The 16,918-nt window shown below is 48.2% G+C and overlaps 1 protein-coding gene across 1 annotated transcript in view; it reads left to right on the plus strand.

Moving 5' to 3' along the window:
- LOC141075937 (uncharacterized) overlaps positions 1-16,918 on the plus strand; it is a 54,079-nt gene that overhangs the window by 17,629 nt on the left and 19,532 nt on the right. Inside the window, 5 exon segments of the mRNA XM_073563137.1 lie at positions 1,515-1,664; positions 1,794-1,973; positions 2,056-2,179; positions 2,263-2,360; positions 2,559-2,649. Coding sequence (XP_073419238.1) covers positions 1,515-1,664; positions 1,794-1,973; positions 2,056-2,179; positions 2,263-2,360; positions 2,559-2,649 — 643 coding nt within the window.

Genomic DNA, 16,918 nt, shown 5'->3' on the forward strand with positions numbered 1-16,918 from the left:
CAGCCTCCCGGCCATGAAGTTTTACACTTTTGCTACAAATAAACTACGGACTTTCAATATGGATCAGTGAGTGCTGCAGTCCTTACTTTCTTTGGTGAAATTATATATATATAGATATGTGTATGTATATATATATATACACTCACTGGCCACTTTATTAGGTACACCATGCTAGTAACGGGTTGGACCCCCTTTTGCCTTCAGAACTGCCTCAATTCTTCGTGGCAGAGATTCAACAAGGTGCTGGAAGCATTCCTCAGAGATTTTGGACCATATTGACATGATGGCATCACACAGTTGGCGCAGATTTGTCGGCTGCACATCCCTGATGCGAATCTCCCGTTCCACCACATCCCAAAGATGCTCTATTGGATTGAGATCTGGTGACTGAGGAGGCCATTTGAGTACAGTGAACTCATTGTCATGTTCAAGAAACCAATCTGAGATGATTCGAGCTTTATGACATGGCGCATTATCCTGCTGAAAGTAGCCATCAGATGTTGGGTACATTGTGGTCATAAAGGGATGGACATGGTCAGCAACAATACTCAGGTAGGCTGTGGCGTTGCAACGATGCTCAATTGGTACCAAGGGGCCCAAAGAGTGCCAAGAAAAAATTCCCCACACCATGACACCACCACCACCAGCCTGAACCGTTGATACAAGGCAGGATGGATCCATGCTTTCATGTTGTTTACGCCAAATTCTGACCCTACCATCCGAATGTCGCAGCAGAAATCGAGACTCATCAGAGCAGGCAACGTTTTTCCAATCTTCTACTGTCCAATTTCGATGAGCTTGTGCAAATTGTAGCCTCAGTTTCCTGTTCTTAGCTGAGAGGAGTGGTACCCGGTGTGGTCTTCTGCTGCTGTAGCCCATCTGCCTCAAAGTTCGACGCACTGTGCGTTCAGAGATGCTCTTCTGCCTACCTTGGTTGTAACGGGTGGCAATTTGAGTCACTGTTGCCTTTCTATCAGCTCGAACCAGTCTGCCCATTCTCCTCTGACCTCTGGCATCAACAAGGCATTTCCGGCCACAGAACTGCCGCTCACTGGATTTTTTTTCTTTTTCGGACCATTCTCTGTAAACCCTAGAGATGGTTGTGCGTGAAAATCCCAGTAGATCAGCAGTTTCTGAAATACTCAGACCAGCCCTTCTGGCACCAACAATCATGCCACGTTCAAAGGCACTCAAATCACCTTTCTTCCCCATACTGATGCTCGGTTTGAACTGCAGGAGATTGTCTTGACCATGTCTACATGCCTAAATGCACTGAGTTGCCGCCATGTGATTGGCTGATTAGAAATTAAGTCTTAACACACAGTTGGACAGGTGTACCTAATAAAGTGGCCAGTGAGTGTATATATATATATATATATATATATATATATATATATATATATATATATATATTTGGCAGAGTCATATGTCCCGACTCTGCAGATTGCTGCTGTCGTTGTATTATTACACAGGATTCTTATGATGTTACATCAGATCATCTTCTTCTCATTCAGGTCTCTACAATATCGGATCCTCTCAGTGAAGATCTTCTACAGAAGAGAATTTTCCTGATTTACCCATCAAGGATGGATATGGACAGAGACAAGATGGCGGAGAGAATGTTACACCTCACCCTAGAGATCCTCTTCCGTCTCACTGGAGAGGTGAGAGATTCTGATGACCTCACATTACATCATTCTTATCTATGGGAATAACAGATGGACAGAACTGGAGAGGTGAGGACTCTGGAAATGTCTGTAGTGAGATTTATTAATGTGTCTCTCCATAACCAGGATTACACAGTGGTGAAGAAGACCTCTGGTGATCGCTGTCAGGACCCTGTGTCTGAGGGATGGGGAAGACCCCTGAGCCCAATCACAGGGCCTCCACCTCACCCCCTGACCCATGAGGACATCAATGACCAGAAGATCCTAGAACTCATCTACAAGATGATTGAGCTGCTGACTGGAGAGGTGACACTGCTGGGAATGCTGGGACATTATACTGTAACGCTATGAAGGGATCGGGGGATGACGGTATCATTGTATGTGTCAGATTCCTATAAGGTGTCAGGATGTCGCTGTCTATTTCTCCATGGAGGAGTGGGAGTATTTAGAAGGACACAAAGATCTGTACAAGAACGTCATAATGGAGGTTCCCCAGCCCCTCACATCTCCAGGTAATAGACAGGACTAAATACACACGGCCTATAATTATCTGTATGTAGAGAATGAATTCAGTCCCTGTATGTGTTTCCTCCAGATCTATCCAGTAAGAGGACAACACCAGAGAGATGTCCTCGTCCTCTTCTTCCACAGGACTGTAACCAAGAAGATCCCAGTGCTCCTCAGGATCATCAGGTAGATGGAGAGAAGGTGTCAGGAGATCTCCCCTGTGATGTGTAGACGGCTGTGAAGGTCTTGTGCTCAGTCTTGTTTTATCCCCCAGTATTATATGTTTTATACTTGTGTAATGAGAACGGTGGAGATGGCAGGATTAGAGCTGATCCTAGATGGGACTTCTCCATCTGTCGGTGACTTTTACAATATTTGTTTCAGGGTGAAGATCTGACCCATATTAATACTACAGAGACAGATGTGAGAGATGATGAGCGGTGTAAAGAGGAGATTCCCACATATGACTACCCAGGTGAGTAGTAACCACTGAATGCAGAGAAGTCACAGATTCCTCTCAGTCACCGGCTGTGGCTGCTTTATCGGTGGTGTAGTCCGGCCGTATTACCATGATCACCATTTTGCCTCTAGACCACAACATTCTCCTCCACCCAAAACTGTTCAAATGACTTTGGGCATTGAAAGGACTTTTCTATAGAACTTACAACCTGGAGGATCCACCTACCCCCTGGGATTAGTGTGAGGGTGATCCCTTAAAGCGAGATCTATATGATTACTTGTACCTGACCCAATATAGGCCGAGTGCGCGCTTAAAGAGTCACACCGAATACAGAGTTAGGCCGGAATCAAACTACCGTGTGTGATGCAAGAAACACATGAGTCTCTCACATCAACATCCGGCGCTGCTGCCTGTACTCAGGACCGGAGCTGCGGCTGCATAGAAATACATGGCTGTTGATGCGACAGACTCGTGCGAGTTTCTCGCATCACACACAGTAGTGTGATACCGGCCTTACATGTCTACTCCTTTCTCAGTAAAGGCTTGCACACAACTGAAGTTTATTCTCAAGACAAAGAGACAGGAATTAGCCATTCTCTCCTTCACATTAGGAGACGCTGACCGTTACCTTCCCAGATCTGTAACTATAAAGCCAAATGACAGCGTACGTAGAATGTGCTGACAAGATAGAAAATCACTTTGAAGAAAAATCTTCTGCTGGGCATGTAAGAGAAAGCGGAGGGTAATGATTCTGTTGGCTTCCTAGATCCCTGAGATGTTATCGGATGAATCTTCTCTCCCTTCTGTGCTGCTGAATGTCTCATGGTCCCTACAAGACCAGGTCCAGTCTTTCTGGCCAAACTTTCCTTTTATAATTAACAACAGTAAGGCTGCGTTCACATCCGCCCACATAGGGATGCATTGTTCTGCTTACTTTCCGCATGTGGCTGTGCACACCATGCGAAAAGTAAGCAGAACATTTGCGGATGGTACCCACGGTCCGGAGGAGAGGAGACTGTCCTCCAGGCTCTGGGTACCATATCCCTGTAAAAAATAGAATTAAAATTAAAAAATCAGGTTATATTCACCTTCCGGCGTCCCGCGTAGCGTCCCCAGGCCTCAGCGATACAAGCGGCAGCTACCGTTTCCAGTAATGCATTGCGATGCATTTGCTGACGTCGTGTGTCGTGATCATGTAGCGACGTCAAAGGTCATTGCCGCAATGCATCACTGGGAACGGGACCTGCCGGAGGATCGTGGAGGCCTGGGGACACTGCGCGGGACGCCGGAAGGTGAATATGGCCCGATTTTTTTATTTATTTTTTTACTATTTTTAACATTAGCTCTTTTACTATTGATGCCGCATAGGCAGCCTCAATAGTAAAACGTTGGTCACACTTGTCAAACACTATGTTTGACGAGTGTGACCAACCTGTCAATCAGTTCTCCAAGCGATGCTACAGATCGCTTGGAAAACGCTAGCATTCTGCAAGCTAATTGCGCTTGCAAAACGCTAGTTTTTCCGCGGGAAAATCGCGGGAATTTAAAATGCGATTTTCCCACGGAATGGAATTCTCTCGGTAACTTCCACGGGAGTTCCGCAACGTGTGCACATAACCTCACTGCACATTTAGGCTAAGTGTGAATTTTTGTACAATAACAGCAGAGTTTCCCTTTATCCTGACTTTTCAATTTGTATTAAAACCAACTAACTTCCAGGAGGATTGTGATAATCTCCAGGACAAACATTCCACCTGTGCCATGATAGATCTCTAAGCTGTGCGTGGCTAATAGCTGTAATATACATTTATTCCCGCCTGCAGGAGATGTGTTGGCTCCAGCCCTGGTGTCATGGATTCCCTCCACGTCATAAATTACATTGTTTTTGATCCTAAGGAATTCAGATTACTGCACAATCTCTCCTGAAATGGGGAGCAATATTATTTTCTCTAATCTTCTGCTCAGGATCCATAGTAGCTCCAATGGTCCACCATAAATGAGGGCGACTCTGATTTACTGTTGTTTATTCTGTATTTGTAGCTTTCAGTTAATGAGATTCTCGTACTCTGGGGCGGGGCTGTGGGTGGGGCTGTGGGCGGGGCTTTATGTGGTGCGCTGATTACATATTCATCTGTACTGGCTTATGACAGGTCGCTGATCCCTCACTGACCTGCCCCCCATATTTACATAATGCATATAATAGCATTGATATTATTGTTGACTAGAGGTGTGCCCGACGTTATCGCATCGAGAGGGAAGTGTATGTGTGTGTGTACGTGTGTGTGTGTCCCGCAGCTGCCTGTGCACCCACCTCCGTGCAGTCACAGCAGGCAGGAAAGAGGGTGGTTTGTGGCCTGTGCTGGAGATGTGTGTGTGAGTACGTGTGTGTGTATGTACATGGTGGGCAGGCAGGTTACTGAGCACAATCCTGCTGACAGGTTCCCTTTAAGACCTCTCAGCTCTGCACTTTTATACACAGTTCTCTATAAATGTGTAATATTTCTTCATGAATGGTTTTTAACAGGGAGAAATGCAAAGTACTACATCTGGGCAATAAAAATGAAAAAAGCATATATAGAATGGGAGGAATAGGGCTAAGTGACAGCACATGTGAAATAGACTTGGGTATACTAATAGATCACAGACTGAATATGAGTCAACAGTGTGATGCAGCAGCAAAAAGGCAAATGCAATTCTAGGATGTATTAGCAGAAGCATACAGTCTAGATCACGTGAAGTCATTATTTCCCTCTACTCCTCTTTGGTCAGACCTCATCTGGAATATTGTGTCCAGTTTTGGGCACCACATTTTAAAAAAGACATCAACAAACTGGAGCAAGTTCAGAAAAGAGCGACCAGAATGGTGACCGGTCTGCAAACCCTGTCTTATGAGGAAAGGTTGCAGGATTTGGGAATGTTTAGTTTGCAAAAGAGAAGACTGAGAGGAGACTTAATAGCTGTCTACAAATATCTAAAGGGCTGTCACATTGTAGAAGGATCAACTTTATTCTCATTTGCACAAGGAAAGACTAGAAGCAATGGGATGAAACTGAATGGGAGGAGACACAGATTAGATATTAGAAAAAACTTTTTGACAGTTAGAGTGATCAGTGAGTGGAACATGCTGCCACGAGAAGTGGTGAGTTCTCCTTCAATGGAAGTCTTCAAACAGAGGCTGGACAGACATCTGACAGGGATGATTTAGCAAATCCTGCTTTGAGCAGGGGGTTGGACCAGATGGCCCAGGAGGTCCCTTCCAACTCTACGATTCTATGATTCTATCTGACAGAAAATATTGGCCCTTACGATAGTTTAGATTGTGACGTCACCGAGCCCCATACTCTAATTACACCAGAGAGGTTTTACCACTAGCTACTCATTTTTTACTGATGGAGACTGTGGAGTTTGATCATTTCAGTAGATATTATTGTCTATAGTCACAGTTTTAGATTACAGTAGTGTCCAAAATCCTCTGATTTAACCTCTTCCTGCAGTCAGTTTTGTGTTCCTAATCAGGCCCCATTATTAATATCTGACGTGTGTCACTTTATGTGGTGGTAAATTATTCACAAAGGATAATAGAAAACAAATGGATCTTACAAATACCCTATATACGGTTGTACACTACCGTCTGGGCACATGGCAGTGTTCAGTAGGGAAGGAGCGCCATTTAGCTATTTGAATGCAGATCTAGCTGGAATAGTTTGCAGACACAATGTATTGGGAGCTCTGTTCATGGTCACCTGGCAGCTCAAAAGATGTCCACCATGAACATGCTTGGCTCTATCTTCTCTGCTTTCCATATCCCAAGGATTGCCTTGCTCATCGCCCTTTAACACCCTTACATGGATCTGACCTTACACAGGGACCCCTAGGCTTGTACCATGGTGTTACCTGCTATTCTGTGGTGTTAGATGGCAAGAAGAATAGACAGGTAGCTGGGTCAGAACCAGAAGGACAGAATACAGAATCAGAAGACACAAGAGTAGTCAGTAAATGGGCCACGGTCACAACCGCAAACAAATACACAAGCCGCAAGCTGAGCACAGAGGACTGAACCAGAGGAGAACAGCGCTGTATCTGGCAGATTCCGGCCATGTGCTTTGCGCTTTAGTAGGGTGTGGTACTTTCCAATTGGCTGAAGTAGGGAGCAGATTACTCCAGCTGGACAGCAGGAACAGATCCCAGATGAGATTGGACACACCATATGCAGAAGCCCTAATATAACTAAATGACAGAAAACCAGAATAGTCGAAATCCCCATAAAGTAATTCCATGTTATTAATTAATTCACTGAAGGTTATAATCTATACACACGTGGTCAAAATTGTTGGTACCCATCGTTTAATGACAGAAAAATCCACAATGGTCACAGAAATAACTTAAATTTGACAAAAGTAATAATAAATAAAAAATCTATGAAAATAAACAAATGAAAGTCAGACATTGCTTTTCAACCATGCTTCCACAGAATGTGAAATTGCGGTGTGTCCACTAATTAGCATCACCGGTGTCTACAATCCTGGAATCAGTGAGTGGCCTGTATAGAGGCTACAGATCCTCACTGTGCTGTTTGGTGACATGGTGTGTATCACACTCAACATGGACCAGAGGAAGCGAAGGAAAGAGTTGTCTCACGAAATTAGAAAGAAAATTATAGACTAACATGTTACAGGTAAAAATTATAAGACCATCTCCAAGCAGCTTCATGTTCTTGTGACTAAAGTTGCACATATTATTGAGAAATTTAATATCCATGGGACTGTAGCCAACCTCCCTGGACATGACCATATGAGGAAAATTGATGACAAATCAAAGAGACAGATAATATGAATGGTAACAGAGCCCAGAAAAACTTCTAAACATATTAAAGGTGAACTTCAAGCTCAAGGAACATCAGTGTCAGATCCCACCATCTGTCGTATGAGCCAAAGTGGACTTCATGGGAGACGACCAAGGAGGACACCATTGTTGAAAAAAAAACAAAAAAACAGACTGGAATTTGCCAAACTACATGTTGACAAGCTACAAAGCTTCTGGAAGAATGTCCTATGGACAGATGAGACAAAAATGGAACTTTATGGCAAGGCACATCAGCTCTATGTTCTCAGACGGAAAAATGAAGCATATCACAAAAAGAATGCTGTCCCTACTGTGAAACATGGAGGAGACTCTGTTGCATTCTGGGGCTGCTTTGCTGCATCTGGCACAGGGTGTCTAGAATCTGTGCAGGGTACAATGAAATCTCAAGACTATCAAGGGATTCTAGAGAGAAATGTGCTGCCCAATGTCAGAAAACTTGGTCTCAGTCGCAGGTCATGGGTCTTGCAGGATAATGACGCTATACACAGCTAAAAACACGCAAGAATGGCTAAGAGGAAAATATTGGACTATTCTGAAGTGGCCTTCTATGAGCCCTGACCTAAATCCTAATGAGCATCTTTTGAAAGAGCTGAAACATGCCGTCTGGAAAAGGCAACCTTCAAACACGAGAACTGGAGCAGTTTGCTCTTGAAGAGTGGGCCAAAATATCTGTCGAGAGGAGCAGAAGTCTCATTGACAGTTACAAGAATCGTTTGATTGTAGTGATTGCCTCAAAAGGTTGTGCAACAAAATATGTTAGTTAAGGGAACCATCATTTCTGTCCAGGCCTATTTCATGAGTTTTACTTTTTTAAATTCTGTGGAAGCATGGTTGAAAAGCAATGTCTAACTTTCATTTGTTAATTTTTATAGATTTTTGATTTATTATTACTTTTGTGAGATTCAAGTTATTTCTGTGACCATTGTGGGTTTTTCTGTCATTAAACGAGGGGCACCAACAATTTTGACCACGTGTGTAGGTGGAGTGAATATTTTGACTCCACAGCCACTTTCCTGAAATTAACACGCAGTGGATGTTGGAGAGTGAAAATTACACATTTGCCATTTTATTCCCCAGCACATAGTGCCCAGATTGTGCTCCAGGAGACACACACCGCAAATTAAGTGGGTTCTTCTCACTATAATATTGCTCAATACAGGGATCCTAAATGTTGTTTGCGCACACTGCAAGACTCCGAAGTGAGAGCGGATTTTGCTGGATTGGTTTATAGAAACCTTGTTGCTTTTCAGCAGCCTTTGGGCCACTAATAGTGTGGGAACCTCTGTTTTTCCATTGACAGATGATGGACCTGAGTGGGGACTTGTTTTTGTGAGATGAGAATTGGTATTATTTTCGCATACATAACATTGATTGGTTTCTTTTTATTCGATATTTGGGAGGCAGAATGAACACCACAAACTAGAGTTGAGCGAAACGGGTCAGCCAAATTCAGAATCCGACGACTTTGGCTTAAAGTCGGGTTTCGCCGATCGAAACCCGACCATAGCGTGAGGTCACCGACTTGAGCGCCAAAGTCGCATTTCCCACAATCCTTCCAGCGCCTTTTCTCAGCCAATCATCAAGGACGCACACTGTGGGCAACGGGATTACGTAGGCAGCGGCCCCCACCATATTACAGAAGGGCATTCAAGTGATTGTCTGGCTTTGTGTGACGTTACAGTGCCTATAAAAGGCCGTGACCGCCGACCGCCATCTTACTTCTGCCAATCTTAGCATAGGGAGAGGTTGCTGCTGATCGTTCTCAATAGGGAGAGTGTTTAGGCAGGCAAAAACAAAAAAAGTTCCTTCTGCTGATAGCGAATGTCACTGTAAAACACAACAGTACAGTGTGCAGTGACAGGGGAGGATATATTTGTGTGCAGCAGCTCTGTTGGTGATTAGACTGCCTTATAAGGCTCTGTGATGAAGGAGCAGCCGCCATCTTAGAGATGGGGCCACATGTCTGAGCTCGGCATCCATTTTGGTCTAAGTTCAGGAATTACAGGCAGCTTCTATACCCCCAGGTGCTGTGTACTTAGTGAATACAAGCAGGATTTAGTGTTCCAATGCTAAATAGGCAGGGCCATTGGTGTGATAATGAGAATAGGCCCAAAACAGAGCTTCAAAGCTCAGGTACGGAGCCGTGCCAGCAGGGGGCCGGAAAAAAGCCTAGGGCTTCAATTAGAATGTACCTGCTAGCAGACACAGGAATATACACTCACTGGCCACTTTATTAGGTACACCTGTCCAACTGTGTGTTAAGACTTAATTTCTAATCAGCCAATCACATGGCGGCAACTCAGTGCATTTAGGCATGTAGACATGGTCAAGACAATCTCCTGCAGTTCAAACCGAGCATCAGTATGGGGAAGAAAGGTGATTTGAGTGCCTTTGAACGTGGCATGATTGTTGGTGCCAGAAGGGCTGGTCTGAGTATTTCAGAAACTGCTGATCTACTGGGATTTTCACGCACAACCATCTCTAGGGTTTACAGAGAATGGTCCGAAAAAGAAAAAAAATCCAGTGAGCGGCAGTTCTGTGGCCGGAAATGCCTTGTTGATGCCAGAGGTCAGAGGAGAATGGGCAGACTGGTTCGAGCTGATAGAAAGGCAACAGTGACTCAAATTGCCACCCGTTACAACCAAGGTAGGCAGAAGAGCATCTCTGAACGCACAGTGCGTCGAACTTTGAGGCAGATGGGCTACAGCAGCAGAAGACCACACTGGGTACCACTCCTCTCAGCTAAGAACAGGAAACTGAGGCTACAATTTGCACAAGCTCATCGAAATTGGACAGTAGAAGATTGGAAAAACGTTGCCTGGTCTGATGAGTCTCGATTTCTGCTGCGACATTCGGATGGTAGGGTCAGAATTTGGCGTAAACAACATGAAAGCATGGATCCATCCTGCCTTGTATCAACGGTTCAGGCTGGTGGTGGTGGTGTCATGGTGTGGGGAATTTTTTCTTGGCACTCTTTGGGCCCCTTGGTACCAATTGAGCATCGTTGCAACGCCACAGCCTACCTGAGTATTGTTGCTGACCATGTCCATCCCTTTATGACCACAATGTACCCAACATCTGATGGCTACTTTCAGCAGGATAATGCGCCATGTCATAAAGCTCGAATCATCTCAGATTGGTTTCTTGAACATGACAATGAGTTCACTGTACTCAAATGGCCTCCTCAGTCACCAGATCTCAATCCAATAGAGCATCTTTGGGATGTGGTGGAACGGGAGATTCGCATCAGGTATGTGCAGCCGACAAATCTGCGCCAACTGTGTGATGCCATCATGTCAATATGGTCCAAAATCTCTGAGGAATGCTTCCAGCACCTTGTTGAATCTCTGCCACGAAGAATTGAGGCAGTTCTGAAGGCAAAAGGGGGTCCAACCCGTTACTAGCATGGTGTACCTAATAAAGTGGCCAGTGAGTGTACATCCTTTGTGTGTCCCAGACGCTTTGGCTCCATCCTAGGAGCATGGATTATTAGCCCACCCTCTGACACAGGAGGAGGAACCTAGCATGTTTAAGGACTCGCAGCCCCTGGCAGACATTCATTCCTTCACACAGAAGATCCGGACAATGACGATCTAAGAAGGACCTGGGGACAGACCTGCCGAGGGGAGCAGCGGCCCATGCTTTGGGGGTCTGTCCGGCAACTAAGATTCTTGTACCTGTGGACTGCAGAGCTCCCCAGCACCCACATGACCCTACAATCTTGTAAATTGACGTCCAGCTTAATATCTTAAGTCTTGTACCCTTATTGTTATATCTTTTCTCTGACTCCAAATTTACTGTATAGTTCTGTAATTATCTAGTGCGCCCTTAAGGCAATTAAACTATAAACTTAATCTTGGGCTGATGCTTTTACTCTGATCACGAATCTTAGAACCCCCAGCGGGTAACAGGACCTCCTCCCCGGCGACCATTTTCTCTAGGTGCAGTTCCCTTACTGACCTGAGAGACAAAGGGGGCGCCGGAGAGCTGTGCCTGTGTAGTTACGTCACGTGGTGACGTGGGAGGAACGGGTCCGTGTGTGCGTTCCTCCACACTTGGTGGCAAGCGGTGGGATCAGAGTAATAGTGTGCGTGGGACCCCTACTCCCAGACACTAGAGACTACCAGCGGTAACTTTCACTGCTGGGGTCTTAAGGTCAGCCCAGCACTAGACGGTCAGAGGGCAAATATAATAAATTGTGTGCGAGGCCAGGGTTGCAGCTGTGTCAGTAACCAAAGGTTCCCAAGATGGTGGAAGGCACCAGGAGTAGGACAAAGGGGGAGGCCAATGCTATGGTCTATGTGGAGGTGGTGGAGGACAATACCAATGAAGGCGAGGGGGAGCTCAGCCAGGGCTCCCCAAGGAGCCAGACCCCCGTGCTCAGTCCCGCAATGGACTGCCCACCACATGCCCACCCCAGCCTGTCCAGATCGGAGGCCCTTTTCCAAGCGGCTATGGCACAGCTCGAGGCTGGTAATGACGCCGCCCATGACAGACTCCTAGCGGCAGCAGAGAAAGCAGCGGAGCGTGAGCAAGCAGCGGCCGCGAGAGCAGCGGAGCGTGAGTATACTGAACGCCGTGAAGCGGCGGATCGCCGGCATCGACTGGAGATGGCTCAGCACGGGCTCCCGCTGGACGCTCCAGCCCCACCAGGGACCAAGGCTTCCAAGGTGCGGGCGGAGGACTTCCCCTTGCTTGAAAAGGATGGAGACCTGGATTCCTTTCTGCTGGCCTTTGAAAGAACCTGCCTCCAACACCATCTGGCCCTGGATCAGTGGGCAAGGTACCTGACCCCCCGTTTGAGGGGTAAATCCCTGGAAGTTTTGGGGGACTTACCTGCCGGGGAGGAGCAGAACTACAACAGCATCAAGCGGGCCCTGATCCAGCACTACAACCTCACCCCGGAGTCGTACCGCAGGAAGTTCCGGAGCCTGCAGCGGGGCTCAAAGGACACCTGGACCGACCACATGCGGGCACTGCTGAGAGCTGCGGAGCAATTGACCTCGCGTCTAGAGCTCACCACCCGCCAGGAGGTCCAGGAACTGTTTGTCACGGAGCAGTTCTTGTGGAACTGCCCAGAGGACCTCCAGCAGTTCCTCCGTGACCGGGAACCAAAGGGGGCTTCTGCTACAGCCGCCCTGGCAGACGAGTATGCCAACAACAGGGCCCCTGAGCCGAAGAAGCCTGCCAGCAGCACCTGGAGAGGGGGTAAGCCCAGTCCCGCCCCTGTCCCCCCAGCCCCCAGAGTGCAATGGGTGTACCCCCCTGCTGCCCTCTCCAGGCCAGGAGCAGAACCCAGACTTCATCATTGCAACCAGCCGGGACACTTTAAGGCTGCGTGTCCCCAGCGCCATAAGGCCCCATCCCTGTCCCAGAAACCGTCCACTGTTTTGTGTGTGGGGGGGGTGGAGAGAGGTCCCTGGACAATTACCAACCCGTCACCATCGGCCGCTCAGCGGTCATGGGACTGCGAGACACAGGCGCTGAACGGACCCTGGTACTTCCTGAGGTGGTGTCCCCTCAAGACTTGGTGCCTGGGAAAACCCTTTCCATCTCCGGAATTGGAGGTGTTGAACCGGCGCTGCCCGTTGCCAAGGTGTTTTTGGACTGGGGTGCCGGGAGGGGAATGCGGGAGGTGGGAGTAACGCCAAATCTTCCTGCCAATGTGTTGCTTGGGACCGATTTGGGGCAGCTAGTGTCTCAGTATGTGGCCACTGAACCCCCAAGTCCGGCTCCCCAAGAATGTCATGACCCTACTGTGACTGCAAATGCTAATGTATTGAATGTGCCTCCAACAATGGAGGTGGGAGTAATGCCAAATTTTCCTGCCAATGTGTTGCTTGGGACCGATTTGGGGCGGCTAGTGACTCAGTGGGTAACCACTGAACCCCCAAGTCCGGCTCCCCAAGAATATCATGACTCTACTGTGAATGCTAATGTTAATGTGTTGAATGTGCCTCCAACAGTGGGGGAGGGACTGAAACCTGATGGTAAGCCATGCACTGACACTACACACACAGGGCTCACAGTGAGGACAGGTGAGAAGCCTGCAGGGGAGAGCTCAGAGGTGGAGGGAGGGGCTGCAATGGGCAGTGTAGGGCCCCTAAGTGAATCCAGCCTGCTGAGTCGAGGGCCTCTGCAGAAAGAGGAACAGGCCATGGGGGGAGGGGGCGTCCCGGGAGAGGAGCCACCAGGTAAGACCCCAGAGCAGGAGTTCCCCACATCCGGGATGTCAGGAGGCCAGGGAAGTCTGCCTGACCCAGCGACTTGGTCGGGGGCCGAGGGGAAGCAGGCGCTACCTGTGGTCTCAGCGGTCGTGGCCGCTGTTACCAGGAGTAGGAGCGCTGGAGCCCAAGGAGCCTCATGGAGGTCCGACGGTTCCCCTCTCTCCGACCAAGTGGCTGCCGAGTCAGACAGCGGCCAGGAGACAGGTCCCGGGGAGCTGACAGAGGAGGTGGCAGTTTCGTCAATTCTTGCCACATCGAGTCAGGGATTTCAGGCAGCGTTGGAAGCTGACGCTAGCCTGAAAGCTCTCAAGGAGCAGGCGGCACAGCCTCCCATGGAGTCCCACCGCGAGCGAGTGGTCTGGGACCAGGGATGGCTGTACCGGGTAACGGTCCAGCAGGGTTCACCGGAGGCGTGGCCCAGGGACCGACAGTTAGTGGTACCCTATCCGTTCAGGGCAGAATTGTTGCGGATCGCACACGAGATTCCCATGGCTGGACACCTAGGGATTGCTAAAACCAGGGGCAGGCTAGCTCAGCATTTCTACTGGCCAGGAATGAGGACCGAGGTGATTGCCTACTGCCGTTCGTGTGACACCTGTCAGAGGGTGGGGAAAACAGGGCGGCGCCCCAAAGCCCCACTAGTAACTCTGCCCATCATCGAAGAGCCTTTCTCGAGGGTGGCTGTGGATCTCATTGGACCTCTGTCCACTCCCAGCTGCTTCGGGAAATGCTTCATACTAACGGTAGTGGACTATGCCACCCGGTACCCGGAGGCGGTAGCTTTGTCGTCCATTCGGGCCGACAAAGTGGCCACTGCCTTACTGGAGATTTTCTCCAGAGTGGGGTTTCCCCAGGAAATGCTCACCGACCGAGGGACCCAGTTCATGTCGCAGCTGATGGAGTCTCTCTGTAAGCAGTTACAGGTGCAACATCTGGTAGCCAGCCCGTACCACCCACAGACTAATGGCCTGTGTGAGCAGTTCAATGGCACCTTAAAGCAGATGCTGAAGATGTTGGTCGACTCCCACGGGAGAGACTGGGAGCGGTATCTCCCACACCTGCTGTTTGCCTACCGAGAGGTCCCACAGGCCTCAACAGGGTTCTCCCCCTTTGAGCTCCTGTACGGGCGACATGTACGGGGGCCCCTTGCTCTGGTGAAGGAAGCATGGGAAGGGGATTTGGCTAACCCTGGAGTGTCGGTCATTGAGTATGTCGTGCGCTTCCGAGACAGAATGACGGCCTTGACACGGCTGGTGCATGACAATATGGCCCAAGCCCAGGCTGACCAGAAGCGGTGGTACGACCAGAATGCTTGTGAGCGGACCTACGAGGTGGGTCAAAAGGTGTGGGTACTGGTCCCCGTACCTCAAAACAAGCTTCGTCCATACCTCGTGCACCAGCGGCTCAACGCTGTCACCTATTTGGTCACCCTGGACCACGCCGGTGGAAGGAGGAAGGCCTTCCACGTGAACATGATGAAGGCCCATCATGAGCGGGAGGCTTGTGCCCACCCAGTGTGCAACCTTCCCGGCAAGGAGAGGGTGCGGAAGGGCGCATGGGGATCACAGGAATGTGATACCCCCTAGCGCCCTCTAAAGCAGGGAGGTGTGATGAAGGAGCAGCCGCCATCTTAGAGATGGGGCCACATGTCTGAGCTCGGCAAGCATTTTGGTCTAAGTTCAGAAATTACAGGCAGCTTCTATACCCCCAGGTGCTGTGTACTTAGTGAATACAAGCAGGATTTGGTGTTCCAATGCTAAATAGGCAGGGCCATTGGTGTGATAATGAGAATAGGCCCAAAACAGAGCTTCAAAGCTCAGGTACGGAGCCGTGCCAGCAGGGGGCCGGAAAAAACCTAGGGCTTCAATTAGAATGTACCTGTTAGCAGACGCAGGAATATACGTCCTTTGTGTGTCCCAGACGCTTTGGCTCCATCCTAGGAGCATGGATTATTAGCCCACCCTCTGACACAGGGGGAGGAACCTAGCATGTTTAAGGACTCGCAGCCCCTGGCAGACATTCATTCCTTCACACAGAAGATCCGGACAATGACTATCTAAGAAGGACCTGGGGACAGACCTGCCGAGGGGAGCAGCGGCCCATGCTTTGGGGGTCTGTCCGGCAACTAAGATTCTTGTACCTGTGGACTGCAGAGCTCCCCAGCACCCACATGACCCTACAATCTGGTAAATTGACATCCAGCTTAATATCTTAAGTCTTGTACCCTTATTGTTATATCTTTTCTCTGACTGCAAATTTACTGTATATTTCTGTAATTATCTAGTGTGCTCTTAAGACAATTAAACTATAAACTTAATCTTGGGCTGATGCTTTTACTCTGATCACGAATCTTAGAACCCCCAGCGGGTAACAGGACCTCCTCCCCGGCGACCATTTGCTCTAGGTGCAGTTCCCTTACTGACCTGAGAGACAAAGGGGGCGCCGGAGAGCTGTGCCTGTGTAGTTACGTCACGTGGTGACGTGGGAGGAACGGGTCCATGTGTGCGTTCCTCCACAGGCTCCCTGATAGCTGCATTGCTGTTTGCACACTGCTGTGCAGACTGATTTTTTAAAAGCAAAAATCCTTTTATTCCTTTTTTTCTGCACAGTAGATACTGAGCGTAAATTTTTTCACACACCGTATAGAGGTGTACGCTCCTCACACACCACCGTGTACTGGCTGGTATCACGGACAAATACATGCTATATGTGTGTGACTCCGTAAAAAAATACACGGAGATTAACATTTTTCCATACATACACCGTATAGAGGTGTCCGATTCTCAAACAGTATTGGATATCTGGTGTTCTTATTACGGTCACATCTACACAGAGTCAGCGTTTGTGTGTGACATTCCGTAAATACATATACGGACATTTCCATTTCTCCATACACGGTATTGACTGCTGTCCGATTCAAACACTATCGGATATCTGGTGTTCTTATTACGGTCACATCTACACAGAGTCAGCGTGTGTGTGACACTTCGTAAATACATATACGGACATTTCCATTTCTCCATACACCATATTGACTGCTGTCCGATTATCAAACAGTGTCGGATATCTGGCGTTCTTATTACAGTCAGTGCACATCTACAGAGTCAGCGTGTGTGCGTGTGACACTCCGTAAATACATATACGGACATTTCCATTTCTCCATACACCGTATTGACTGCTGTCTGATTATAAAA

The sequence above is a fragment of the Dendrobates tinctorius genome, unplaced genomic scaffold (genome assembly GCF_039654945.1).
Source record: "Dendrobates tinctorius isolate UK_male_01 unplaced genomic scaffold, ASM3965494v1 ptg000380l, whole genome shotgun sequence".
NCBI lineage: Eukaryota > Metazoa > Chordata > Amphibia > Anura > Dendrobatidae > Dendrobates > Dendrobates tinctorius.